This window comes from Prionailurus bengalensis, chromosome D3 (genome assembly GCF_016509475.1).
Source record: "Prionailurus bengalensis isolate Pbe53 chromosome D3, Fcat_Pben_1.1_paternal_pri, whole genome shotgun sequence".
Classification (NCBI taxonomy): domain Eukaryota; kingdom Metazoa; phylum Chordata; class Mammalia; order Carnivora; family Felidae; genus Prionailurus; species Prionailurus bengalensis.
In genome coordinates, this window is record NC_057356.1 from 26,358,949 (window position 1) to 26,386,498 (window position 27,550).

At 52.5% G+C, this 27,550-nt stretch overlaps 1 protein-coding gene across 2 annotated transcripts in view; it reads right to left on the bottom strand.

Annotated features, from left to right (window-relative positions):
- The window catches only part of MYO18B (myosin XVIIIB), a 258,283-nt gene that overhangs the window by 187,358 nt on the left and 43,375 nt on the right, over window positions 1-27,550 (bottom strand). For both annotated transcript variants that reach the window (XM_043558069.1, XM_043558070.1), the window contains exons 12-14: window positions 26,994-27,138; window positions 4,129-4,302; window positions 1,084-1,174 (exon numbers count right to left, since the gene is read on the bottom strand). In XM_043558069.1, the coding sequence (XP_043414004.1) occupies window positions 1,084-1,174; window positions 4,129-4,302; window positions 26,994-27,138 (410 nt within the window). The remainder of the gene's footprint in view (window positions 1-1,083; window positions 1,175-4,128; window positions 4,303-26,993; window positions 27,139-27,550) is intronic.

Below are 27,550 nucleotides of genomic sequence, written 5' to 3' on the forward strand. Positions count from 1 at the left end.
CCTTCCGGCCCTGCTGGTCCAAGTCTCTCCCACTCCCCCCATCACAAACGTGGAGATACTGAGGCAGCATGCTGGGTGGATATGGGGATCCAGCCGATCTAGCGCCAAAACGAGGCTCAATACCGATTCCAGGGTGTGTGACCTGAGGCAGGTTAATTAACCTCTCTGAGCTAAGGTTTCCCCAACTCTTAAATGACAGTAGGATGAATAAGATGATCTCAGGGGATACAGTAAGGATCAAGGGAGTCAGGAGCACCTGGGTGGCTCAGTCGGTTGAGTGTCCGACTTCAGCTCAGGTCATGATCTTGCAGTCGGTGAGTTCGAGCCCCGCGTTGGGCTCTGTGCCGACAGCTCAGAGCCTGGAGCCTGCTTCCGATTCTGTGTCTCCCTCTCTCTCCGCCCCTCCCCCACTCATGCTCTGTCTCCGTCTCTCAAAAATGAATAAACATTTTTTAAAAATTTTAAAAACAAGCCCTTTCAAAGGGGTGCCTGGGTGCTCATTCGGTTGAGTGGCCAACTGGCTCAGGTCATGATCTCACGGTTTGTGAGTTCGATTCCCTGATCATGCTCACTGCTGTCATCACAGAGCCTGCTTTGGATCTTCTGTCTGTCTGTCTCTGTCTCTCTCTCTCTGTCCCTCCCCTGCTCGCTCTGTCTCTCTCAAAATAAATGAATTTTAAAAGCTTAAAAAATATATTTTAAATGTCACAAGGCGAGGGAACCAATTAGCACAGGCCCTTGTCCTGACTTAGCGGGTCCCCCCAAATTGTTAATTTTTATTGCTGGTATCTTATGATCACCATTAGTAAGAATTGCTTAAATACATTCTTTCTTTTAGTCCTCGCAATCACCCTGGGGGACAGAGCTATTTCGCAGGTGCAGAGGGGAGGTCCGAGAGATGAACAGCTATGCCTTGGGTGGCCAAGGTGGAATTCAAACCCAGCACTGCCCGGCTCAAAAACTCACTCTTCTCTTGCTAAGAAACAAACAAAACAAACAAAAAACAAACAAACAAACAAACAAAACTGCTAAAGCGCCCCCTGCTTGGGCTCATCTGTGTGCCTGCAAAGAGGCCGCTGTTACCTGTTGATGAGTGAGACCACAGCCGCAAAGAGCTCTTGGTACAGGCCCGAGGCCATCCCCTCCACGCACTCCACGCCCGTCATCTTGAGCCCTGGAGTGGAAAAGAGGCAAAGGCAGACATCCGTGGTCAGGACCTTGCCTGGGGCCAAGGACCACACTCCACAGGCATCACCGCTGGCCTTCGAGAACCCCTACTCCACTCACATACCTCCCTCCACTGCCGAAATTGTGTACCTACACTCTTAGGACTAAGTCCAAGTGTCTTATCGGGACTTACGGGGTTCTGAGTAACCTGCCCTACGTCTTCTCTAATGAGCGCTCCTTCTCATCGCTTGGGATCAACTCAGTGTCACCTCCCAGGGCAGCCTGCCTTGACCACCACTGTGTTAAGCCAATTCTCAGGCAATCTACCCCCTCAAGAGAACTGTTAGTATACAAGACAGCATTGGTAGCCACAGGTTCTTAGGCTGCACAGTGGACATATCTGTCTGCTGGTCATTGTGTCCATCCATTTATTTGTCTGGGCTCTAGGCTTTTCTCATCTTGCACGAATGAAACTGTATACCCTTCACTCATTCTCTCCCATTTCCCCTCCCCCCAGCCCCGGGTAACCCCCACCCTACTCTCTGCTTCTATGAGTGTGACTGTGTTAGAGTCCACCTATAATTGGGAACGTGAAGTGTATCATTCAGTTGTAAAAAAAGGAAATCCAGTCACTCACTACAACACGGATGAACCCAGAGGACATTATGCTACGTGAAATAGGCCAGACACAGAAGGACAAAGGTACCCTGCTCTTAGAGCACTGAGCTCAGTATATCTTTACTGTGTAGTTATTTTATTAACAACGTCCCCCCACGCCCGTGCCCAGCAGCAGGCCGGGAGTGACCAGAGGATGGGGACCGTCTCTGGGTGTCTTGGCTCCCAGATCCACAGTGCCTGACGCATAGTAGGCACTCAGTAAATTTTTGTTGTTTCCTCTTTCTGGAGGGAACTTTGGCAATCCTGTGGCAGAGGCCATAAAATGTTCGTACACTTGGACTTAATAATTTCACTCCTGGGCTTTTAATCCTAATGAAATATTCAGAGGAACAAAGATCTCTGGGTACATATGTTCTCCTGATTGTTGATTACATTGGATGAAAATCGCTTTTTTGAAGCAACTTGGATATCCAACAATAGCAAATGGGGTTAGATAATTTGTAGTCTGTGCAAAGGAGTGCTTGAAGTCAGGCAGAGATGAATTTGGAGAGAGATGGAAAAGTGCCTACTTGTGATGTTAGGAGGAATGAAAAGGCTTAGCAAACTATTAATACAGTCACGGTCTCAATTTTGTTTAAACACACACACACACACACACACACACACACACGTCCCATTAAAATAGTTAGCCCTGATTAGGGTGCCTTGAATGAAGCAGAGTGAGAATTTTCGACGGGAGGGTCAGATTGTAAATCTTGACCCTCAGGTTTCAGGTCCATCCACAGAATCGGAAACACGATTTTCAAATCTGTGCTGTGCCTGGAGATACAATTCTGTTTGTACATTCCAGGCAGCCCCAGTGCAGCCCCAAGGCACTTCCCAACCCTCCTGCAGCTCCACTCCCAACCTGGGCTGTTGCTAGGCAACCCACAGCCTCTCCACATCTCTCCAAAGCTTGCTGGTCCCCTGTCTGCTTCACATCTACTCTTGATACCTTGGCCTGAGATGTAATTAGCGCTGATGTCGGAATGTGTGTGCACATATGCTCATGTGTCTGTGCACACTGGTATGTTTTCTGCGTGCCTGTGCGTGTGTGTGGTGAATGTCTGTGCACCTGTGCATGTGCGTGTGTAGTGTGAGTCTGTGGGCCTGTGGTGTGTGTGTGCACATGCATGTGTGTGACTGTGGGGCGCGTGTGTGCATTTCAGAGAGGAGGAGTGACCACAAGCAGACTACAGCTCACACCTGGACCCAGAAGCAGACAAAAGGCTAGTGGCATCCAGGTGACATTAGTCATCAAGCAGAAGTCCTTAGAGGTGCGGCAGCTCTGAGGATCTGAGGGGCCTCGAAGAGATGGGTCCCCATACCACAATTCGAAACAGTGCTACCCACTGATGCCGGACTCTGCAGTCTCTGAGACAACCACTCTTAGTTCTCAGAGACTCCTGGGGCTCCAGGAGGTCCCTCTGTCCTCACTTTCTGCAGCCAAAGCATCTGGCTGGTGGAGGCTGCAGATCTGGGACCCAGCCGATCACACTCCAGCAGGTGCCATACGAAGCCCTTCGGCTTCCCCCCACCCCCCACATCAGTCCAAGGCACCTCTGCTCCTCCAACCACTCAGGCCAAAATCCTAGAAGCCACCCCAATCCCTTGCTTCTCCACTAGGGCCCATGTTATCATCTCTATTTGTACAAGAGTAGACCTTGAACATGTCTACCATTGCCTCCCTTGTGCAACCACCATCATCTCACTAAGTGACTGTGTAAGTTCCTGTGTGTCCTCCCTTCTCCCACCCATTCCCCTGTCTTCCCCCCTCCACCGGCTGAGCCATTTGAAGAACAAGTCACATCATGGCATTCCCTGCCTGTGCCCCTGCAAGGCTTCTCATGGGCCTGAGCGTAAAAACAAAAAACAAAAAATAGAGTCTTATGTGAGCTGACCACCTTCCACCCCAGCTCTTCAGCCTCATCTACTATTCTCCCAGTCCCTTTTGCCATCCCGGCCTTATTTTGGTTCCTCACACTGGAAGGCCAGGCTTCCCCCGACAGGTAGGGGCTCAACAAATGTAATAGCCAATGGAAAAGTGTTGGTCCCTTGGCAGAACTCACAGCATCCCCCCTCCATAGCCCAGGGCGTCCTGCTGAGTTGCGGCAGAGACTTCAGGACCCTGGACAACGCTACTTGGCCAGAAGCACCTTGCAGGTGGGACCCATGTCCACTTCCGCCCACAAGGGCTTCCCTTGCACCTGGAAGATCTGCATATAGTGTGTCCTGATGAGGAGGTGAACGTGTGTTGTAGTGTCCCCAGGGGCTGGCCCACCCAGAGAGGCAGCAGTGCGGCACCTGAGCTGGTCTCCTCGCCCTCAGGTCTCCGTCGGCCCGGCCCAGACGTCACTTGCTCGATGATCTGTCGCAAGTGGTGCTTGAAGGTGGCCGTGTTCAGCTCCTCATACTCGCAGCCCAGGGCCTCCGCTGCGTGGTTTGCCCACTCGAACCGCATGAACTGCTTCCGGCCGACTGCAAGAGGGACAAAGCAGAAGGACGGTGGTGAACCCCTGGGCATGGAGTGTGTGGGCTCCCAAGAGGACCTCGGGGATCTCGCCACCTCCCACCCGCTGGGCCACCCGCCCTCAGCGGGGAACCCCAACAACCGCCCCAGGCAGGGGTCAGGTTTCCCAAGACATATGCTTTTCCTGCTTCCTTGCATTTGCATTGTTCACTTTTTCAAAGCAATTACAATGATCATGTGGACGTTCTAAATGTGGAATTGGGGAATTGATAGTAAAAAAAGTATGAGTTGTCCACCTATGTATCCACTTACCTATCCATCCACCCACCCACTGCCCCCTGCCACCCCCCTACCCATCCATTCAACTACCCACCCAGCCACACATCCGACCACCTGACTATCCATCCGTTTATTCAAAACACACGTATTGAGATCCTACTACGTGACAGGCACTGTGTCTGCCACAGAGAAATCAATGATGGGCACGACACACAAGGTGCCTGTCCTCGTGGAGCCTACAATCTATTGAGGGAATTAGACAATAAATAAGAAAACAAATAGATGAACAAGATAACTTCAGTTGATAGAATTATAAAGTGATTCCCCTTTAAGGAGAAAATAAAGCCAAGAGATGAGATCAAGAGAAACTAAGAGCATCCCTGTGGATCCATAGTAGTCAGAGAGGGCTCTGTCTGAGGATGTGATGTCTGAGCTGGGTTATAAAAGGTGAGAAGGAAGTGGCTTCCTAAAGAAGTAGGAAAGAGCTTTATAGAGGGGAGGAGGCGACTGTGCAAAGGTCCTGAGGCAGAAATAAGCATAGTGTATTAGAGAAATGCCAAGAAGGCCAGGTGGCTGGAAGGTAAGGCGGGGGAGGGGGATGAGGAGGAGCCGAATGAGGTTGAAGGAGCAATGGGGAACCACACTATGACCTATTATAAGGCCATTTAGGATCAACAACAAAGACCGTACAACACAAACAATGCTTACAGCCAAACATTAAGTAAAAAGCAAATTAGAGAACTGTACCAGAGTATGATGTCAACTGTGTAAATCATTCTAAAGTGCTGTAAAAAAACAACAATAGTAAAAAGCAGGGCGCCTGGGTGGCTCAGTCAGTGAGCGTCCGACTTCGGCTCAGGTCACGATCTCGCAGTTCGTGAGTTCGAGCCCCGCGTCGGACTCTGTGCTGACAACGCGGAGTCTCTTCTGATTCTGTGTCTCCCTCTCTCTCTCTCTCTGCCCCTCGCCCACTTGTGTCCTGTCTCTCTCTCAAAAAATAAATACAAACATTTTTAAAAATTTAAAAATAGTAAAAAGGAAATATGTCCAAATATTAACAGTCATAGCTGGGTAAGGGGATTTTGTATTTTCTAAATTTTCTATGGTGCTTGTGTACTAATTTTATAATCCGAATAAAAAATTAATGGCTGATGAAAACAAATACGAGTGCCATCCTTAAATAATTTCTTCCATTACTTATCTTCCCATAAATGTTTCCCTCTTTGAAATAAAAAACACAGCTGCCCTAGGTTTCTCAATCCATCAGAAAGAGATCACAGGGCTTCAAGAAGACGTCTCGAAGAATCAGTCTGGTGGAAATTCGGAAAAAGATTTTATGTGATACTTGGGTGCCACCCAAGGGAAGGAGCCCTGCCCCCAGGTCACCGAGGGGCCACAATAGCCCCTGCTCATTGGCATCCTCCTCCATGCCAGCTACTCAGCACTGATCATCACAAGAGAATATTCCCATTTTACAGATGAAAAAGCTGATTCAGAGAAGCCACCAGAAATCAGATGGACACTAAATACAAGAACTACCATTTCACCAAAATCAGTCCCTCAGATACCCACTTTTAAGAAATTTGCCGTATCCTTGGGACCCTAGGTGAGACTTTCTTTAACACGGACTCATTTATCTTTTTCACTTAACTAAATATGTTGTGAGGAGAAATATTACAGCCTCATCTTAAATGAAAACCCACTTGTTGGAGGAGGCCATCGAGAGGACGTGACCGCCCATTGACCCTGGAGCTGGCCCTGGGCTCCTCACCCCTCTCCCCTCTCTGTGAAACATACATTCTGCCCACGTTCCCATAGCGGGTGGGGGAGCTGTCTTCAAGGACTTAGCCTTGAGTGAGTAAGGTGTTGTTTAGACCATCTGGATTGAATATGCTGTATACACTTTTAAGATTCGGGTGGGTGGGTGCAGGGATGTACAGGGCTGGCCAGCAGAGACAAGGCTCCTATGTAAATTCCCTTGCTTATTACACCTGCTGGCTACCAATCTGGAGTGATCTGTTTCTGTCTTTGGTCTCCCTGTGCCCTGGGTGAGCTGGGGCCAGTTTGCAAACCAACACCATTATCACTTGTCACAAACAGATAGCAGAAATAAACACAATATGAGCACAAAAGTATCAATAGATGCTAATTAGACACAGTTACCTGGGAGCCGGAGGTCTGCTCTGTGTCAAAATGGAAGATTAGTGACGGTTAGAGATTTTAAAGGCTGTTAGCCCCGAGTGAGTCTTCTTTCCCCCTGTGTTGGGGGTTGAAAGGCAATTAAATAGGAGATAATGTTCTAGGTAGGCGATGTCCTGTCTCTCTCCTGCCCTGTCAACCCTCCTCTGCCACTCTCCAAAATATTCCCCTACACTCTGCCTGCAGTGACCTTCGGTACCTCGCTGAGTCAGGAGGGGAATCAGCCATGGCTCTTTCTGAAAAGAGGAGCAGTGAACAGGCTCGATCTGACTCTAAATCCTGCCTGACAAGGGGGATATTTCCCAGGGCCCAGTGCAGCATCCTGCTGGTGGCAGCATCCAGGGGGTGGGGGGGGGGGGGGACACACAGGGAGCTTCGCCAGGAAAATGCGTGTTTTGCTTCCAGTTCCCTAAAGACTGGTTGGTGCACAAGATCCAACCCCATGGGTTCCCCTATATTTGTTCATACATGGGTGGAAGACAGAGAACTGGGGGGCACCCGAGGCAGAGACAGGAACATGGACACTGGACCAGACAGGATCTGGGTCCTTATCCCCGCTTCTGCCATTCTCAGCTGCCGGTCTTTGGGTGAGGTGCACAGCCTTTTTGAGCCTCAGTTTCCTCATCTGTAAAATGGAGTCATAAAACCCCAAGCACTTCGTCACAGGGCTGCAAGGACTGGGTGAGATGGTTACACTTACGCGGGAGATACCCAACAGAGCGTCTGAACACCTGAGAAGGTGTTCAATAAATGTCTATTCCCTTCTCCACCTGTGAAATCAAAAAGGGCACCACTCACCCGACCGGGATTGTTCCGTCCTGGCGGCTGCAGGGACTCCTCCTGCAGATCTGTCTCTGGCTTCAGGAGAGGATTTGGGGGATGGATAATGAATTGGCGCCCTTCAGATTTGGGCCACGCCCCAGAAATTCTGAGCCAACTGAGGTCATTTCTCTTCCACGGAAAGGCAGACACACATGGGCTCAGCACCTCCTACCAACCGACCCCAAAGCCAAGCACAAAGCTGTCCTCGGAATGCCACCGGGGCTGGAGATTCCCACCCAAGTGATGTTCATTTATGCGATGTTTCCTTCTCCTGAAAAGCCATCACTTACTGAACAAGGACGGCCATCAAGCATCGGCATGTGCCGGGCACTGTGCGATGTGTTTCCTCACCCTCTTCTTTGCGCTCATAAAAAGCCTTTGAGGTAATTCAAAGATGTGGAACAGACCCGGCAAGGTCTAGTTTCTGGTCCAGGGAGTGAGTGGCAGAGCGGGATTCCCGCCCTTGTGTGCGGATCGCAGAGGGCGGGCGCAGAAGCCACCTGCTGGTGTGCTCGGGCAGAGTCTGTATGGCCGCTGCTCTATCCCGATCAGAGCTGGCACCAGGAAGTGCTCAACAAACATTTGTAAAGTGGGTAATTACATGGCGGAAGGAGTGGAGAGTGGAATGCACGCTTCTCGATGACGGCCAGCCCCACCTGCTTTCCCTCGCCGCTTCTCCAAGACCGGGGAGGGAGAGTCTCTGTGTTCTCCTCTCCCCCACGGAACCCGCCATCTGAACCTTAGAGACCGCCTTTTCTAACAGGGAAGATCAAATAAAAGACAACACAGAAGCGAGACGGACAGACAGGATGGAGCCAGCTCCTCGGAGGGGACTCTTTGTGGGGCGGGTTTGTGGATTCCTCCCTGCCTCTAGCCCCCTCCAAAGGGGGTCATGCGACTCAACCCAGGTGCTTTCTCCCCACCCACCAGGAGGCAAGGAGCCTGTGCCCAGAATAACACCAAAGCCACACGCAGAGATCATCTCAGGCCAGTGCACTTGGCTGTCAGCCCTTCTGCCGGTCCCTGGCGGGACACAGGGCCCCGTGGCAGGTAGGACCGCAGTCTGGCTTCTGCACACACCATGCAGGGACCTGCTCCCTCTTCTGCAAGCGTCGCACAGGACACGTGATGCTGAGCTGTAAGCAGGAAATGCTCCCTGGTGGCCCACCTGCCACTCCTCCTCTGTCTCGCTCACCCAAGAAGAAGAAACCAGAAGGCCAATGTTTGACGATATCACAAAGGCCACCTGAATATCCTAACTTCAGCCAGCAGCACGTGCCATGCACCTTCCCACGCCAGGCGCTGGACTCAGCACCAAACACTGCTGCTGCCTCATTGAATCCTCCCCGCGGCCCCAGGGGCCAACAGTAACATCACCACTTGGCTTAGGAAAACACCGGACCACAGGGTGGCCTTCCAAGGCCACACGGCTGGGAAGGGGCAGAGGTAGGATTTGAATCCAGGCCTCCTGACTCCAGCACTCAATATCCTAACCATGGCGCTGGTGCAGAGGGGCCTCGCCTCACAGTGAGTCTCAGTCTAAAGTCAAGTGCCCTTAAGATTGCCCTGGAGAATCTCAAATGGCCCGTAAATGGCTTCTCCTCTTTACAAGTCCAACACAGAAGGCTTTGCCTCCAACAGAACACACACACACAATGGATGGCTTGCCTCTAGTGGCCAGGACTTTTGAAAAGACGCGCACCTGTAACCCCTAGCTTTGTGTTTGCCTTGCATGTATGGCGGGATTTGCATAAATACAATGCACGTGTCATAGGAACCACCCACCCGTGGATCTGTTCTAAAGATTTTTTGCAAGGACCAATTCTTCTCTTAGCCTTAGTGACAAAGGGTCCGTGCGCCTCGCCATGGCCTGAAGGATGAACACTGAGTGTGTCTACACTGAGGGAGAGGACAGTTGTGTGACCTTGGCCGAGCTCCCAGCTGCCTTGCAGGGCCTGCAGGCTGAGTGTTATTTAAGCCTGATTTTACGGTACAAGCTGCTGAGACACAGGAGGGGATATTGCCGTGCCCTAAGTCACCCAGCATGTAAGTGGCCAAGCTAGAACTTGAGTCCAGGTCCCTGACCCCTGATTAGCGGTGGTTCTGGTACCTCCCTGCATCCCGTTTTAGGCTGAGTTTGAACATACACGTGGGCTGTACGTAGGTCAAGTCAAAAGGAAACAGGGACAGACTTCTCCTGGCAACATGGGGGTGGGGGGGACCTGCAAGGGCGCCGTCAGAGCTCCACCCCCACCCCCCGGGGGGCTTGCTGTGCTCCCTCCTGCTGAGGGCGGTCTCTCCCAGTGGCACTTGCTCATGCCAGGGGAGCTGGAAGTGCCATGGAATTGAAATCCTCAGCTCTCAACCAATGACGGAAGGTGATGCCCTCTGAGTGAGCTAACTTCGTGTGTGTGCTCTATGCTGCCCCCCAGAGGTCTCTAGCGGGACTGAGCCCCAGTTGCGCACAGCGATAGCTGGCTTGCTAACACACCCTTCAAGGCTGCCTTCCTTCCCCACAGTACATCCTGGGATCACCTCCCACGTGAACCATCTTGCCCTTGAACGCCTGCATCAGCAGCTGTACCCACGTCAGGTGCTAAGACTCCAAGACGGCCTTCGAGGCTGGTCACACTTAGCAAGGTTTGGTTTGCATTCCCCTTCAATTATTGAGGCCAAGAATTGGGTCTGAAAGAGACCCAAGGTTTGGTAGGCTGCTATTTCTTTGTGTCTTTGTTCCTCTGAAGCCATTTGCAACTTCCGGGGTGAGGCCCAGCTCCAGCCAGTGTGCCACCAAGGGCAGGGCTGAGTCAGAAACTCCCCATGTGGCAGAGCGGTATGGAACAGGGCAGAGCGGCCAGACAGCTGGGGGCTCAGTTCCCCCAAAGGCGTTCCTCATAGCTGTCATTCCATGTCGTTCATCAGTGTCACTGGGAAGAAATGAATCCTGCATCATATCAAGCTGATCATTGCTTGGTGAAACAAGTTTCTTAAACTGCGGGACTTCTCAGAGCCTTTAAAGTATATCTTATGAATCTCCAAGAAGAGGACATTCTGTTCAGACATATTAGGCCTGAGAATACTTTTAGGAGCACCTTGCAGGTCTGATGTCCCATGAGACACTAGTTTAGGAAACACTGATTTAGCAGAAAGACCCTTCAATTAACCAGGTGACCCTGGACAAATTGCCTTACCTGAATCACCTACCAAGGTCACTATGCTGGTAAGAGGCAGGTTGGGATTTGAATAGAAAGGACGAAAATGAGAGCCAGAAAAAAAGGAAGGAGCAAGGAAATGTAAACGGACTACAGTTTCTGAGAGGCTCAAATCCACCTGCAAAAGCAGGTTTTTCCCTTTATGTTCGATCCAAAAAAAGAGAGAGAGAGAGAGAGATGAAATAATAACACAACAGCTTTCCCCTGTGCACCAGGAGTTCAATTGCTATCAATTACTGAGGCCTCCTGCATTTATTAATAACCAAGTTACTTCTCCTTCCAACAACTTCCAACAATAGCCGTGCTGTCGCTGAATTACCAAGCATTATGTGACTTATTTATAACGCTAGTGCATCTGGGTCACATCTCCTCACACAGCGGTTCACAATCCGGAGCCCTGCGAGGAAGGATGTGACCTGCAGGGAAGAGATAAGCCTGAAAGTCTAGAGATGCTAGAAGACGAGGCAGTGTCACTCCACAGATAGGCTGCCTGGGTTCGAATCCCACCTCTCCCGCCTAAAGCCCCGTGGTGTGGGGGAGGTCCTGTCACCTCCTAGAGCCTCCATTTCCTCTTCTGTAAAGTGGGAATCTACCCCCATGAAGCGCTTGGGGAGCCTCAGTGAGGTTATCTGTGCAGATCGCTTAGTACAGGGTCCGTTCTGTGAATGTCAGCTCCTACGTTTATGATCGTGCTCTGAGATTTCTGCCCTTCCAGGGGACGGATGGGTCAGAAAGAGAAACCCCGGGAACCAACTCAATTCAGGCAGCTGTGGCTTTCTGCGCAGGGGTGACCAGCAAGGTTCTAGTGTTGGGACTATGGAAAAGGCAACCCTCTTACGGGCTAGAACTTCAAAACCCTGTCTGCTTCTTATCGCTGCTACTGTATGTCCCTGCTGCCCCAGGTGCCAGACAGCCCTACACACCTGGACATACTGTCCCACCTGTCCGGCTTCGGACAAAGTTGCCGTCTGCCCCAGCACCTTTCTGCGTATGCACAGTCAGTGCTCCCTGTAAGGCCTGGTCAATAAGCCATCTATAACCCAACTGGATCGCAGCTCACATTGCCTAGAAGGCAATGTACAGACCACTCCCAGCGCTCTGGGGAGTATGAGCAGGTGTTTGGGAGAAAAAAAGAAGTCTCACTAGACAAATCAGTTGGGGCAGCATCAGAGTAAACCAAGGAAAATGGCCGCTTTCGTGCAGGACTTCTCAGAGCCTCGAGTATACCAACGGGCATCAGGAATTTACAAGAGAAGGGGAGCCGGAGGAGGAGTCTCCCGAGCTAACTCGATCACGAGGCTGGAGGGAAAAGGCAGACGTGGCATCTTTGGGGCGGTGGCAACTAGGGAAAGAAAGCGGAGGCTGGACATCCAAAGGCAGACTGGCCTGGCGGCGAGATCTCCAGCAGGAGATGTCCCCTCTCTGAGCATCAGTTTCCAAATCCGTGAGATGGGTGGCTCTTCTCCCAGAGGGTTGTTTGAAGGAAGGATGAAATGAGACATTGGATGTGAAGCCCGCAGAGCTGGTGATCTTTGCTGAGGAGCCGGTGGAAGGGGAGACTTGCCACATTACTCTGCTCCCTCCAGGGCACTCCAGGAGCAAGGGCTCAGGGGCAGGGCCAGCAGGAGGTGTGAGACTTGCCTGAGGCCGCACAGCTAGTGAGGCAGAAGCCAGGACTGGAGCAGCCCCCTTCCGGCGTCCCTCAGCCTATCACGCTGCTCCCTTTGGAGCTGCTTCCTGGATCCCGAGGAAAGCCCAGCCAGCAGGCGGTGTCTCCTGAATGCTCACCACACGCCTGACCTTGTGCTAAATCCACACCTGGTCTCCCCATGTGAAAAGGTCTCATTACTGTTGCCATTACTGTAGCCATGTGAAAAGGTCTCATTACTGCTTGCATTTAATGATGGCGCCCCGGACCCTACGACATAACGTGGCATAAAGAATAGGACAGAAGGCTTTAGGGGCGCCTGGGGGGGCTCAGTGGGTTGAGGGTCCGACTCCTGGGCTCAGCTCAGGTCATCATCTCACAGTTCGTGGGATCGAGCCCCGAGTCTGGCTCTGTGCCGAGAGTGCAGAGCCTGCTTGGGATTCTTTCTCTCCCTCTGTCTCTCCTCTCTCTCTCTCTCTCTCTCTCTCTCAAAACAAATAAACTTTAAAAAAAATGAATAGGAGGGAAATCTTTAAGGATGGAACTCTACAACCCAAAATTGGGCTCCTCCGCTTCCCACGTCCATGACCTTACATAACTTACCTTACCTCTTACATCTCCCCACCTCCAGCTATAGGTTAGTAGGGGCTCTGGTGATCAAGGCTTATAGAGAGCCCCGAGGGCATCTGGTCCACCCCCATTAGGTAAGCCCTTTCTGCTCTCTGAGCCTCAGTTTCCTCATCTGTAAAATGGGATAAGAAGTGGCCAAAGCTCTTAGAATAGTGCCTGGTACATAGTAAACACTGGAAAGATATCAGCTCCTGTTATCATTTATGGGAAACTGAGGCTACGAAGCTGGAAGGGGCCTTGACAGGGCTATCCGGCAAGGGAGTAGCTCACCCTATGTGAAACCTGCTGGCCTGGGGGGGGGGGGTCTCAGCCTCCCCACCCCGCCCTCCCACGGCGTGGGGCTGCCCACGAGCAATGCCTTCTAGCGTCGGCCACTTCAGGGTTTTGTGGGCTTTTTAAAAATATAATTGTTTACATCCCCGAGCAGCCATTTCGGCTTAATGAATGAATTCAATATGCTCAGAAAATGCAGAATAAATCCTTGCCTATGGCCCAGAATAGGCCCGGCTGCACCAGCTGTCGGGCAAGGAGCCAAGCCACCAGCTGGGGCAGGGCTGAGGATGCGGGGTCTGTGTCTACACAAAAGCAGGCGGGTGGGACGGGTCCCAGGAGGGGGACGGGCCTCGGGGATGCTGGGTCCAAGGACACTTCAGCGCAATCTCTAGGTTGTAGGGCCACGTGGCAATCTCTTCGTCAGAGCCCCGTTTCGACCCAGCATCACCCCTTAGGTTGGTACCTTGCAGATGGGAACACGGAGGCTTTGCTGAAACCACCATACCGTTGCTCGGGGAGGCTCCTCTCCCTGAAGCACCCTTTCCAATTTCTTCTCAGCTTTGGAGATTCACCTCAAGGGTCCCCTAGGATGGTAGGCCCCTTGGATGGGGCTGACCACTTTGAATTCAGAGTGTCTCCTGCCTACAGTATTCTCCGGGCTTCCTCTATGCCCTGATCTCGGTCTATCTCCCTTGATCAGACTGAAATTTTGTCTTGGAAAGTAAGGATGGTGTCCCTGGGCAGCCAAGGCACAGTGGAGAAGACAGGAAAGGAGGAGAGAAGGAGGGAGCGGAGAGGAAAGGAAGGGCTGAGCAAAATGAACACAGAAATGGCCCAGGAGCCCAGACACTCGGGTTCTAGTCCCACCTCCCCCACAGCCTTGCTGTGTGACCCTGCGCAAGGCCCTTCCCCTCTCTGATCCTCTGCCCCCACCCGGTACAAATAGGGGCTTGGGCCTGGCACGATCTTAGTCCCTTCGAGGCAGGTGGTTCTCTGTCCTCCCCAGCCCAGGGTGTTCACAGAGCCAGGCAGGTGGGTCCAGGCTGTGAGAGACTGAACTTGCCATCTGAGGCAAGGAGAAACCATGCAGGCCCAGACTCTAGCGGGCCCGACTCGGTGACTCGTGATGTCCCCTCGTCCAGAGCCCGGAGGAGTGAACGACCCTGGCCCCCACCAGCTGGGGCCCGGATGCCAACCCTAATCAGCACTTTGGGGGGAAATACAAAGGAGGTGCGGGTACGCTGGGCTCTAAACACCTTGCTGCAAATGTGCAGCTTGTGTCCTCGGGGACAGGGAGACGCGCAGGTAGGAGCCCCTCTCGGGGCAGGGGAGCGAGGCACCTGGGGGCCTGCATGCTTCCCCTACGGAAACAGAAGTGAGCGCGGACAAGTGAGGAGAGGACAGGAGTGGCGGGCAGAGGGGGCGTCCCCAAAGTGGGGACAGTGGATCCATTCTGAAACTCCAGGCCTCCCTCTGCCCCCGACGAACAGAGTGCCCAGCAGACAGGAGGTCCAGCTCTGTGCCACTTAGAGCTGTGTGACCCTGAGCTCTCGTGACTTCACCCCTCAGAGCCTAGGCTTCCCACCTCCAAGTGGAAACAACATCAGTACCTGCCCCACAGTCTAGTGAGGGTTCAGTGAGCCAACCCATGTAACACCCCAGGGATGCGAACCAGGCCGGGTGCATCGAGACGTCAGGCCTAGAACACACTCTTTGACCCAGCAGATCTGTGTTCAGGAAACCATGCCTCCAAAATGCTCATTCCTACACGGGTGTTCAGGGCGGTGTTGTCTAGGCCCCCCAAAACCCGAAAACAACCCGAATGGCCTGCAGGAACGCGGCTACAGATACAGAGCCCCTCCCCTCCCCCCATAATGGGCAGGTCCCTGCGGTCAACAGAGAAGATTAGGGTCACCCCTATGACTCAGCGTGCAAAGAGGTCAAGGACAGGGTCACTGGGTGGTTCAGTCGGTCGAGCGGCCGACTTCGGCTCAGGTCATGATCTCTCAGTCCGTGAGTTCGAGCCCCGCGTCGGGCTCTGTGCTGACAGCTCGGAGCCTGGAGCCTGTTTCAGATTCTGTGTCTCCCTCGCTCTCTGCCCCTCCCCTGCTCACGCTCTGTCTCTCTCTCTCTCAAAAATAAATAAACATTAAAAAAATTAAAATAAAAAAAGAGGTCAAGGACACGGGCCGGCTCCTTACAGGCGCAGACAGAGTTGAGGTGATATTCAAACAACATCCAAGCAAACCGCCCGCCTGTATATTTGTTACACGCAGAGATGCTGCTAAATGCGCAGTGTGTAAGGGCCTGACCCTACGGCCGGTGGTTTAGGTGGCAGTAATACACCCACGTCAGTCACCGCTGCTGCGGACCAGCCGCGCTTGGAGAGGGTTCATGGGGCTGCATAGGTGCTCCGACCTCCTATGAGTCTACAATGACTTCAAACCGAAAAGTTTAAGAGAGGAAAAAAAAAGCAAAAACAAAAACCCAGGCTGTAGGGCAGTGACCTATCCTGTATGACACGGTCACAGTGGAATGTGACAGTGCGCATTTGTCAAAACCCACGGGATGGACAACTCCAAGGGTGAGCCTGAATGGAGACGGCGGACTTTAGTTGATCGCAACGTGTCCGCGTGGGCTCATCGCTTGCAATCACTGCTCCTTTACACCCTTAACAACGATCCCCTTGGAGGGCCGAGGGGTCTGACGGGGCAGGGAGGGACCCTTTGTTACTCCACCGTCTTCTGTATGGTTTCCGCTTTCGACAGGAAGACGACTCTACGGTATTACGTGTGCAGAGTGGTTTTCAAACAGAAAGAGTAAAGCACTTCACAAGGTGCTTTGTGCTGGTGGGGTCACCGGCCTTCTGCGCGCAGGGTCTCGCCCTGGCCGGGGGCACGTCTGGTCACCTCCTCCTGTCCTTGGATCTGGCCACTGGAAGTCAGGGCGTCGCAGGAGAAGGCGGGGCTGTGGGGGGTGGGGGTGGGGGTGCTGGGCCTCTCTCCTTCCCGCAGGCCCCGCCCCCCCACCCCCGGGCGCCCCAAGTTACGACCTCATCCATTCAGGGACTGACATCTTTATTATAGCGTCTGGGGAGTTAGCAGCTGATTGGCAACCTCCCTTCATCACCCCATTATGAGACCCCCCCCCCTTGGGTTATATATGGGCCTGGTAGTGTCATCTATTAGGCCATGGGGTCAGCAGCAAGTAGACTGGCAAATTTAGTGAAAGAATAGTAAATTAACCCTCCCATTGGCCTTCAGAGAAAAAGGAAAACGAAGCAATGCGGCCATCCAGACAGGCATCACTCGTCCTGTGGCTATTTTGGATTCCGGACATTATTGTCATCACTCTGAAATAACGAGAGAGAGCAGGCAGACTGACAGTCTCGGGCTTTCTCTTGTAGCGACAGGACCACAGGGGTCGGAGAGGCTGAAAGACCAGCCCGCATCAGCCTCGGGAACTCCACCTTTGCAGGGGAATGCTCCCTGGAGGTGGACAGACTTCCCGTTAATAATAATACAGCGATAAAATAACCACAATGACAAAGTTTCTCATACTCAGATTAAATGACGTGAGCCTCACGAGAACCCTAGGAGGCAGGCACTATTGTTATTTCCATTTTACAGATGAGGACACCGAGTCTCAAGAGGTCAAAGGAGTCCCCAAGATCACGCAGGAGAACAGGGATCGAACGCGGATCAGCCTGGTCCCAGAACCCATGCCTTTCGTGAGCTCTCCAACCTTAATTCTGCTTAACGGCATAACCTTCCAGATGGGGGAATAGGGATTGGAGATTGGACACAGCCACGGATGGAGATTAGACGGAGCGGAGAAGCTCTTAGGGGAGAGACGACCATCCGGGCGCCCAGAATGCACACGAGGATTAGGCCAGCTGGGTGGCAGAGAAAATAGCGAAGGGCAGGGATCCGGGAGGCAGGCAGGCAATGACTCTAATCTTGGATCCACCACGTGATGCTGTGTGACTTTGGCAAGGTCACATAGCCTCTCTGAGCCTCTGCATTCCTCGACTGCAAAATGGGAATTCCTTCCCTATCTGTTATGGGTGCTGGGAGGATTCAAAGCGAGAGCGCAGGTGAAGGGGTCCCCCGGTCCTGGGCTGAGGTGGAGAACAGGGGACTCTGAGAGGGTTTTGTGCATGGAGATCATTCCCGGGCAGACCGTTGCGTCTGGTCCTACTGTCCCACAGACAGGGGGACCCAAGACACAGAAATGGTTTCTCGCCGCAAAGAGGGCATTGAGTTCATCCTTCATTTACTCTCCTGTGGGAAGGGGGTCCTTAGGGGACATCACAGGACAGTGGCGGGGAACAGGGAAAGCCCTGGTAATAAAAGCAGGGAGCAGAAGTGTCTTCTTGCCACGTCAGCAGGGAGCAGGGAAGCCTTGGCTATGGAATTTGACAAGCTTTATGCCATCGTACCTTCCAAACGCCAGAACTTACCATGTGCCTGGCTCTGTGCTCGGCCCCTGACATACGGCTTCTTGGTTCATCCGTACGGTGGACATGTGAAGTCACTGCCCTTCTCAGTCCCATTGTACAGGCCAGAACACTAAGCCTCAGAAAGCTTAAGTGACTTGCTCAAAGCCACTGTGGCTACACATGGCCAACCCAGTTATCTCTCAGCCCCCGTGTTCTAGAACCTTCTTGCTGCCCCCTCTGGGGATGGAGTCTGGTTCCCCTGGGCCTCGAAGCTGTCAAAGGCTCATCACCAGTAGAAGATGGCAGGAGGGACGCTGCGTGATATCCGAAGCCAGCTCAGAAAAGGGGACACAGCTTGCAGGTTGCACTTGAAGCCGCCACGCCGAGAAGCCACCCAAAGGAGCTCACACGGGGAGGCCACAGACCGCGCGGGACAGAAAGATGCCCAGCCAGCCCCAGCCTCCTCCACCTGCTTCCAAGCCTCCAACCCGAACCGCCAGCTGAGCCCTTCCAAGGGGACAGGGAAGGGAGCCCTTCCAGGAGATAATGAAACGACTGTCGTGCAAGGCACGGGGGGGTTGGGGCTGGCGTGTTACACAGCACGGTCACCTGACCAGTCCCAAAGCTGGCAAGTTGTTCGAGTCCTCGCGTCGACGTGAGCCCAGGTCTGTGTCACTCCTGGCTGCTCTCAGTACTGCCCTGCACTGTCCTTGGCCCTGGGGACCTTCTGCTAAGCTGTGGACAGAGCACTGGACTGTGAGTCCAGAGCTGGATTCCGGTTCGGAACCGGCCATTCGTTAGTACAGAAGTCTCACAGTGCGCCCTTCGGAGAGGAGCGTCTCCATTTAGAGGCCTGGGTTCTTCACCCACCTACCCAACGGGCTTTCAACCTACCACCCAGCCCCCCTCATGGGCGGGCTTTAACACCAACAGAAACCACCCGCAACAAAAGTACTTTGCACAGAGCAGGAAGTCACGGCTTGCTGAATACCTCCTATGTGCCAGGTGTCACGCATCCAGTCTCTCTGACTATCAAATGCTCGGAGAAGGTAGGCAGATTTATGGCCATTTCACAGACACCGAAGCTGAGTCCAGAGAGGGGAAATCACTGTCCACAAGTTAAATCACACAGTCAGGAGGGGGCGGGGGGGAGCCTGGGTTCAAATACCAGAGCCCCTGCTATTTCCTTCTCCCCCTCTCTCGCCTTATCAAGTGAGTTCCAGAGAGCATCCATTTGCTGCCTTTGAAACACACAGGAGGGCGCCTAGGTGGCTCAGTCGGTTAAGCGTCCGACTTCAGCTCAGGTCACGGTCTTGCAGTTCATGAGTTCGAGCCCCGCGTCAGGCTCTGTGCTGACAGCTCGGAGCCTGGAGCCTGCTTCGGATTCTGTGTCTCCCTCTCTCTCTCTCTGCCCCTCCCCTCCTCATGCTCTGTCTCTCTGTACCTCTTTCTCAAAATTAAACAAACATCAAAATAAATAAATAAATAAATAAAAGGGAAAAAAACATACACACAGCCACCAGCTAATTGTTCCAGGGGCCACCTTTGCCAAAGGAAAGAACCACAAGGTTGGATGAATGGTTCCCTGATGGCTCCTGAGGGATGGCCCGGGCCACGAGCCTTGGTCAACAGCAAACCAACCTCGATGTCAAATCACCCAGGGTTTTCTGCCTGCCAAGTGGAGCCAGCCTCCAGAGCGTCCTCCCCCCGGCTTCCCAAGGGACCAGTCTGGGACAGCAAGTCTGAGAGACAGAAGGGAGGTGGAACCATGGTGCAAAGGAGGGAAAGTTCTGGACCCTCCTGCCACCATTAGAACACATTCCCTAAGACCCAACAGCCAGTTATGGCTGACCTCTTCAAACAAGTCACTTTAAAAAAAATTTTTTTTAAACGTTTATTCATTTTTTGAGACAGAGAGAGAGACAGAGAGTGAACGGGGGAGGGGCAGAGAGAGAGAGGGAGACACAGAATCCAAAGCAGGCTCCAGGCTCTGAGCTGTCAGCACAGAGCCCAACTTGGGGCTGAAACCACGAACCGCGAGATCATGACCTGAGCCGAAGTCGGAGGCTTAACTGACTGAGCCACCCACGCGCCCCAGAACAAGTCACTATCTAATGAACCAACCGAGCCAGGAGTCACCTTGCCTGTGCATGGGAAGTGGCCCAGAGTCAGAGCGTTATTAGCATTGCAACCTTGGGGGAGTCTCCAGATAGCTCTAAGACATCCTTTGTCCCCCCTCCACCCCTCCTCTCCCACCTGAGGCTCAGGCAGCTTCCATAACTTGGCCAAGGTCACAGCCCGCTGATAAAAGGCCAGGCTGAAATCTGAACCGGCTGACTGCAAAACTTCCATGTCCTTTCCCCTCCACGTCCTGGCATGCCTCTGACTTTGCGACTGACGGGGGGAGGGGGGGCAGGCAGAGCTCATGACAGGGCAGCCCGCCCCCCTCCTCCCCACAGGCAGCCAGCTTCCTGGGATAAAGGCCACCATGTCACAGGGGCCAATGGGATTGAGAAGGGTGTGGGGAGGAGGCATGCTTCCCTGCAGGAACTCAGGGGTCAGCGGGGACCTGCATAGGATATGAGCCCCCCAAAGGAGGCGGCTCAGAGCAGCCCCAAGGAGTTATGCTGCGGCCGTGTATGATGTAGGCGCAGAAGGCTCAAACGAAGCAGGGGCCATGAGCACACTGGGACCCCATAGTGAGCTGAGAACCTGGGGTGCCATCCACCTGGAACCACCCACATGCGCCCAGTGGGCTTCCTGCTCAAAGCTTGGCACCTGTGATAAGCACACATTTGGTCTTTGTCCCCGGTCCCTGGTCCACAACTCCCAAAACCCTTGGCATCTCTGAAGTGAGGAGGGTCTTTTGTTCACTAATGAATGACCGGCTTCCTGCGGGGGGCGGGGGGGGGGGTGGTGCTCTATAGCTTCAGGACAGGGGCTGATGGCCAGAAAGACCAAGGCATGATTAGAAGCTTAGAACTTTCAGCCTCACCCCCTGACCTCCGGGGAGGGGAGAGGGGCTGGAGGTTGATTAATCACCCGCTGCCTTAAAAGCCCTAAACTACAGAACACGGAGAGCTTCCGGGTCAGTAAACACATCAAGGTGCTGGGACGGTCGGACCAGAGAGGGCAGGGAAGTCCCTTCCCCATGCCTTGCACTACACGTCTCTTCCATTTGGCTGTTCCTGAGCTGTATCCTTTATTCTTATTTTTTTAATGCTTATTGTCTTGACACACACACACACACACACACACACACATAGCATGAGCAGGGGCGAGGCAGAGAGAGAGGGAGACACAGAATCCGAGCTGTCAGCACAGAGCCTGATGTGAGGCTCAAATTCCGGGAACACAGACATCATGACCTGAGCTGAAGTCAAACACTTAACCGACTGAGCCACCCAGGCGCCCCTGGGATAATAGTAACTAAAGTGCCTTTCTGGGTCCCGTGAGCTTTTCTGGAAAATTACCAACTTTGCAACCGGTCGGTCAGAAGTACAGGTGGCCCAAATGGATGGCTGGTATCTGAGGTCGGACAGTCTTGTGGGACCGAGCCCTTAACCCGTGGGGTCTGTTTGAACTCCAGTGTCTGAATTGAGCTGAACTGAATTGGACCCCCCATTGGTGCCTGGAGAATCAGAAAACTGGTTGGTGTCAGGAAAACCCACGCATTTGGTATTGGAAAGTGCACTGACGAGAAAGTGACTTTGTCAGCCCTCCGGGAGCCTGTGAGGACAGAAGTGGGAGCTCGCGGGGCAAGAGAGGCGGGACGTGTGGCCCCCAAGTTTGGGCTCGGAGCTTGGGAGGCCCTGGGTCCAAATCCCACCTCTGACTTTAGTTATGCGCCATGAGGGAGATGGATGAAGTTCTCCGGCGAGCCTCAGTTTCCGTATCTATAAAATGGGCATCGTAATAGACCTCACTCCTCCCAGGCTGGCCTAAGACTGCAATGACATCACTGTATCCACAACCACTCAGCCCAGGGCCCAGAAAAACAAGCCGATTCCCCATTAGGAGATGGCAACAGCCTGTTGCCAAGGAAGGACAGCGGAGGGGTATTTGTAGGGAGACCAACTGAGCTTCCAAATCTCACTCTGGAACATACTAGCTGTGTGACATCGGGTACATCATGTACTTAATCTAAGTCTCTGTTTTTTCATCTATCAGATGGTGATGAACGAAAGCAAATACTTCTGAACCGACACTTTATGAGCGAAGTCCTGTGCTCCACACTCTTGGGCACTGACTCAGTGGATCCTCACAATGAGTCTGCAAGATGGGTGCCATTAGCCGCTCCATTTTATAGAGGAGCCAAAGCTCGCACCCAGCAGGCCGACTCTTGAGTCCTCACCAGATGACCGCCTGAATCGAATCAGATCAAGAGGCGTGACCGCAGCACAAGTTGCTTTTGAAACTGTCAAACCCGAAGCCAATCCCTTGGTGGTGGTTGTTATCATCGTAAAGGTTTAGACACCCTTAGTCCGGTTATAAGGCCCAAAATGTTCCTTTAGGGACTGATCTTGGTCTTTAAAATACGATCAGGGCAGGGGCGCCTGGGTGGCTCAGTCGGTTAAGCGTCCGACTTCGGCTCAGGTCATGATTTCACGGTTTGTGGGGTCGAGCCCCGTGTCAAGCTCTGTGCTGACAGCTAGCTCAGAGTCTGGAGCCTGTCTTCGGATTCTGTGTCTCCCTCTCTCTCTCTGTCCCTCCTGTGCTCGCTCTCCCTCTCTCTCTCTCTCTAAAAAATAAATACAACATAAAAAAAACTAAAAAGAAAAAAAAAAGATCAGGACCCTCAAAATAAATTACGGAAGCCAGGCGCGCTGGGAGGAGATCATCATTTTAATAAAAAAAATCCTGATTAATGGAAATGATTCTTAATATATTTCAAAATGATCTGTTATGACACAAAGCAAAGACATTTATATATGACTTTGAAATTCTTAATAGCTGATTTTAGAGCAACCTATTATGAAATCTTCTAAAGCAGCATATATAGTAAGTAAATCATCGGGCAGGGCCTCCCGGGCTGACTGACGGCAGCTCCTCTTAAAATAATTTATAAGGTGTGGGTGGGGAGGGAGGGGGGGAGGAAGGCTGGGAGAAATTATTGGCATAATCATGTATTAATAAAATATTTATAAATGTGACTTTTCCTTTTATCATTACAGGCAGCGACAGGTGTGGGTCAGGTCCCCGGGGCCCACATCAGAGGGGGGATCCCACATGCCCCCAGAAGAGAAATTCCACCACCAAACTCCTCTGGTGACAGGTCAACAGATCAGAGGGCTCTGTCAGCCTCTGTTTTGTCACACTGGAGGCAGAGAGGGCTGACGTTGACTGTGGAAATCAGGAGGCAGGTCCCACCTGTCTGCAGGGCTTATAGAGTGCCTTGGTGGGAGCGATCCTGTGTCAGCTAAGTGCAGCCAAGAGGCAACCGGCTGGGCCACCTTGGGAGGGTCACCTAGGCTGGGATCAACAACAAAATCCTAGACTTGCCTTTTACTGAAGGATTGCCTCGAGCTGGCTGCTACCGAGGACCTGTGCACCAGCCCTTGCCCCGGCCATCCCATACCTCCTATCCCATACGTGTCCCTGGTCTGTCACTGCGGCACCTGACTGTGCCTCTCTGCTGTCGCTGGCTGCAGGCACATGCTTCGCTCAAGCCCAGCACAGTCTGGAAGGGCAGGTGTTCATGCAACCTCCAACCACGGAGAAGCAGGAGGTAGTGGGTAAATATTCCAGCTCCTTTGTCTCCAGGCAATACCACTGGGAGCCATGGTCCTCAGAGTCGCCCAGAGGTTCCCAGTGAAACTGGTTCCAGTTGCCCACAGGTGACGTGCTCGTTAAAGTACGTAGTATCACTGTCACCCATCTTCCCTTCCCTGTCTCCTTCCCCTACGGGCGATCCCCTCCCAGAAGAGCCACGTGCACCCAAATCTTTGTCTCAGCGTCTGCTTTGTGGAACCCAGCCCCGTTCAGCTTCCTCTTCCAAATTCCGTTTAATCCACGCATCAACCCCATGTTCTGCCCATCAAAGAGGAGACCACCAAAGCTCAGACAAGTCTGGTTCTCGATCCTGGTTAATTGCACCAAGAGCCTCGGTTTTCCGTTCTGTACAATAGGCTTGCTTCCTTTGGCTCTTCCCCAACCACAGGCGCCCCGACTCTGAACCTTCAGGGCTTTCCTGGTCTGACCTCTGCAATCCTTCCCTCAGCCCAACCTGTTCACAAAGCTGGTCCCAGTTTGGAAGTCTCGTGTCTCCTAATAAGATGATAAATTCTCAAGATGGGACAGTAGTCTCACAGCCCCCCGCATCCCTCCCCCTGCCAGGCCCGGGCACAGGGTAGACGTTGGCTCATCTCAGGGACTGGCATGTATTGTGGGCTGAATTACGTCCTCCCCAAATTCGTATGTTAAAGTACTAATGCCCAGTACTTTAAATTGTGACTGTATTTGTTGACTGAGGCTTTAACGAGATAATTAAGGTAACATGAGGTCATCTGGGTGGGCCCTGATCCAGTGTGATTGGTGTCCTACAAGAAGAGGAGGTCAGGACACAGACAGACCCATGAATGGAGGGCAGGCCATGTGAGGACGTGGCAGGAAGGCAGCCCTCTCCTAGCGCAGGAGAGAGGCCTCAGGAGAAACCAACCCTGCCAGGCACCTTGACCTTGAACCTGAGCTTCTAGCCTCCAGAACTGTCAGGAAACAAGCTCCCAAGATTAAGAACCTGTAATCTGGCCCGACCGCAGAATTTCACATCTGACAAAACGGTGACCAGAGAGAGACAGGGGAACTTGTTCAAGGTCACACGTCCGTTTGAGGGCAGAGCCAGATTCCTAACATCCTCTCTCTGGCTTGGCTTGGGTCTAAAGAGGACCGAGGAGTTTTCTCACAGCATAAACAGGCCCTGCAGAGGCACGAAGATCCCCCCTTGCTATGACGTTCCGTGACGAGGGGCCAGCTTTTTCTGTAAAGGGCTGTATAACAATTAGTTGGAGCTTTGCAGGCCACACAATCTTTGCCTCAACTACTCAACTCTGCCACTGTGGCAGGAATGCAGCCACGGGCATGTGAATGAAGGGGCACGACCATGTTCCAATAAAACTTTAATTACGGATGCCATCATTTCAACGCCATACAATTCGCACACATCCTGGGGCCCCTGGGTGGCTCAGTCGGTTAAACAGCCGACTCTTGGCTTCAGCGCAGGTCATGACCTCACAGTTCGTGAGTTCAAGCCCCACATCGGGCTCTGCACTGACTGTGTGAAGCCTGCTTCCGATTCTCTGACTCCCTCTCTCTCTGTCCCCTCCCCTGCTTGCTCTCTCTCTCTCTCAAAATAAATAGTAAACATTAAAAAAATAAATGTTCATACATCCCAAAATATTACACATAGATAGATAGATCTTCATCTAATTGAAGTACAAAAACCATTTTTAGCCTGCTGTTATCCAGAAACACAGCCGACGGGATTTAGCCCACAAGCTATGCTTTGCTGACCCTCGGGATGACAGAGTCAGATGCAGAGGTGGGGATTTTACCAGATGATTAGAGCTTTGCAGGAAAAGAAATGCAGCCCAGGTCAGAGATGGGGCCACGTTCTCACACCATGGTGTGCGTGACTCAGGCTGGTCTCAGTGGCGAGGAGGCTGGGACACATTACAGTCCCGTGGACAAAAGGATGGTGGTGCCCCAATGGCCAAGGGGTCAAGCATGGCCCACGACTGAGTTTCGGAAAGGCGAGTGGCATTTGATTTTTCACCATGTCTGTCCTTGGTTTGGACTAACTGTGGAGTCCCCACCTTACTTATTTCTGACTCAGCATAACTCCTAGAAACTTCCAAAATCAAATCAGTGGGCCAAATATATGCAGCTCACGTGTATGAGAATCAACAGAATGAGCCCCAAGGCCCAGGAGTGTGGGGATGGCAGGAATGACATGCCAGAATATTCCAGAAGTCTGCTGCCCACAGACAAATGACCCAGAATGTCATCCAGAGTCAGTACATAGCCCTCAGAGGACAGCCTTCAATTCACATGTATTCATTCAACAAGTAAATCCCAGCTCTATGTCCTGGGCCCCAAGGAAGTCACTCCCTACTAGAAAGAGCTAGACAAGGACACAATCACAATACAAGACACCATAATCCTCAAGAAGGCAGGAACCACACTGATCTTGATCCCTACTCTCCCCAGGACCTTTTACAATGTCAAAAGAAATCAAAGAAATTGGTTAGAGAAGGGAGGAGCCTTGAATGCCAAGTCAACAAAGTTTACTTGATTTAGCAGGCAAGGGAGAAACTTGGGAGGATTCTAAGCAGGGGAATGGCACACAATAGGCTTGTGGTTTTTTTAGAAAAGACCCCAAAGGTCACAATGAGGATGGACAGAGGGAGGAAGGTAGTCATTAGCAATGAGACTACTGCAATAGTCCTAGCAACAATTTAAAAAAAAAGAAAAAGAAAAGAAAAAGACTGGCAAACAGTAGGAATAGAGAAACACAGACAGAAATGCTGTCACAGAGATCATCTACAGGGCAAGGTGAATAAAGATTGGCTAGGGAGGGGCAAGGGCCAGAGAGAAGACCAGAACCACCTTGGGGAAACAAGGTGAAGTAAGGATGATCAGTAAAGACCATTAAGAGCAGGGACAGACTCAGGAGGACAAGGATGGCTGGGTGAGCTTCACCACATATGGTGGGGAGCATCTCCAAGATGTCGAGATCAAAACACAGCACCTTTATTGCTTGGACCCAACTCTCTCTCAAATGTCCGAGACCTTCTGCGCTCAGGACACTGGCTGCTCGTCACATATAGCTATTTAAATTTATGTTAATTAAAATGTAATGCAATTAAAACTTTAATTCCTCAGGTGCACTAGCTGCATGTCAAGTCCTCAACGGCCACCCTCAGCGAGGGGCTGGGTCTGGACCGCACGGATGGAGAACATCTCCATCATCACGGAGAGCTCCGGGGGGCACCGCCGCCGGTCTACGAGGTTTGCTTGAAAAACCCAGACCTGTTTCCATCTCACGGCGCCTGGTCCGGCGGCCTCCCAGACACCGGTCCCGGAGACACAGAGGATGACAGATTGATCCTGTCCCGCCTCATGGAGAGAAGGGGCTCGTCAGGCACCTGCCAAGGCAGACAGCTGGCGGTGCAGGTGAGCTCGGCAGGAAGGACTCACCTTTGCAGGCTCCCGCTACGCCGAGGTGGTAGATGGCTGCCAGCACCCGCCAAATGGCTCGCTGCTCGCCCTCCGAGATGCCCAGTGTCTCCATGGCGCTCTGGAGATGGGCAAAGGCAGCTGCCGCCTTCTGCTTGTCTTCGGGCTGCGAGCAAAGGGAGAGAGGAAGAGGCCGTCAGGGTGGCGAGAATGAAAAGCTTAGACTCGGGGGCGGTGGGGGGAACAATGCGGTCGCTTTGTAACCACAGTAAATTACCCACAATTAGGCTGTGGAGTGTTGACGCCCAGAGTCAGACTGCGGGGAAAGTAAGTCTTTCCTATCTGTCTCTGGAATGCACTGTGATTCTCATTCACCCGTGGGTTCCCTGGGTAGAGTTTTTGAGGGTCTGCTGTGTACGGGGCCCAGAGGGCGCAAAGCCGAGGAACCCCAGAACTTGACTTTGGAGGGCCTCTCGAGGTTAGCCGTGGAAAGAGACATAAAACTTAGTGTGACGCAGGCTAAGTGGCGGGGTCTGGGCAGAGGCAGGAAGGCGTCAATGAATCCCCCTCAAAATTGT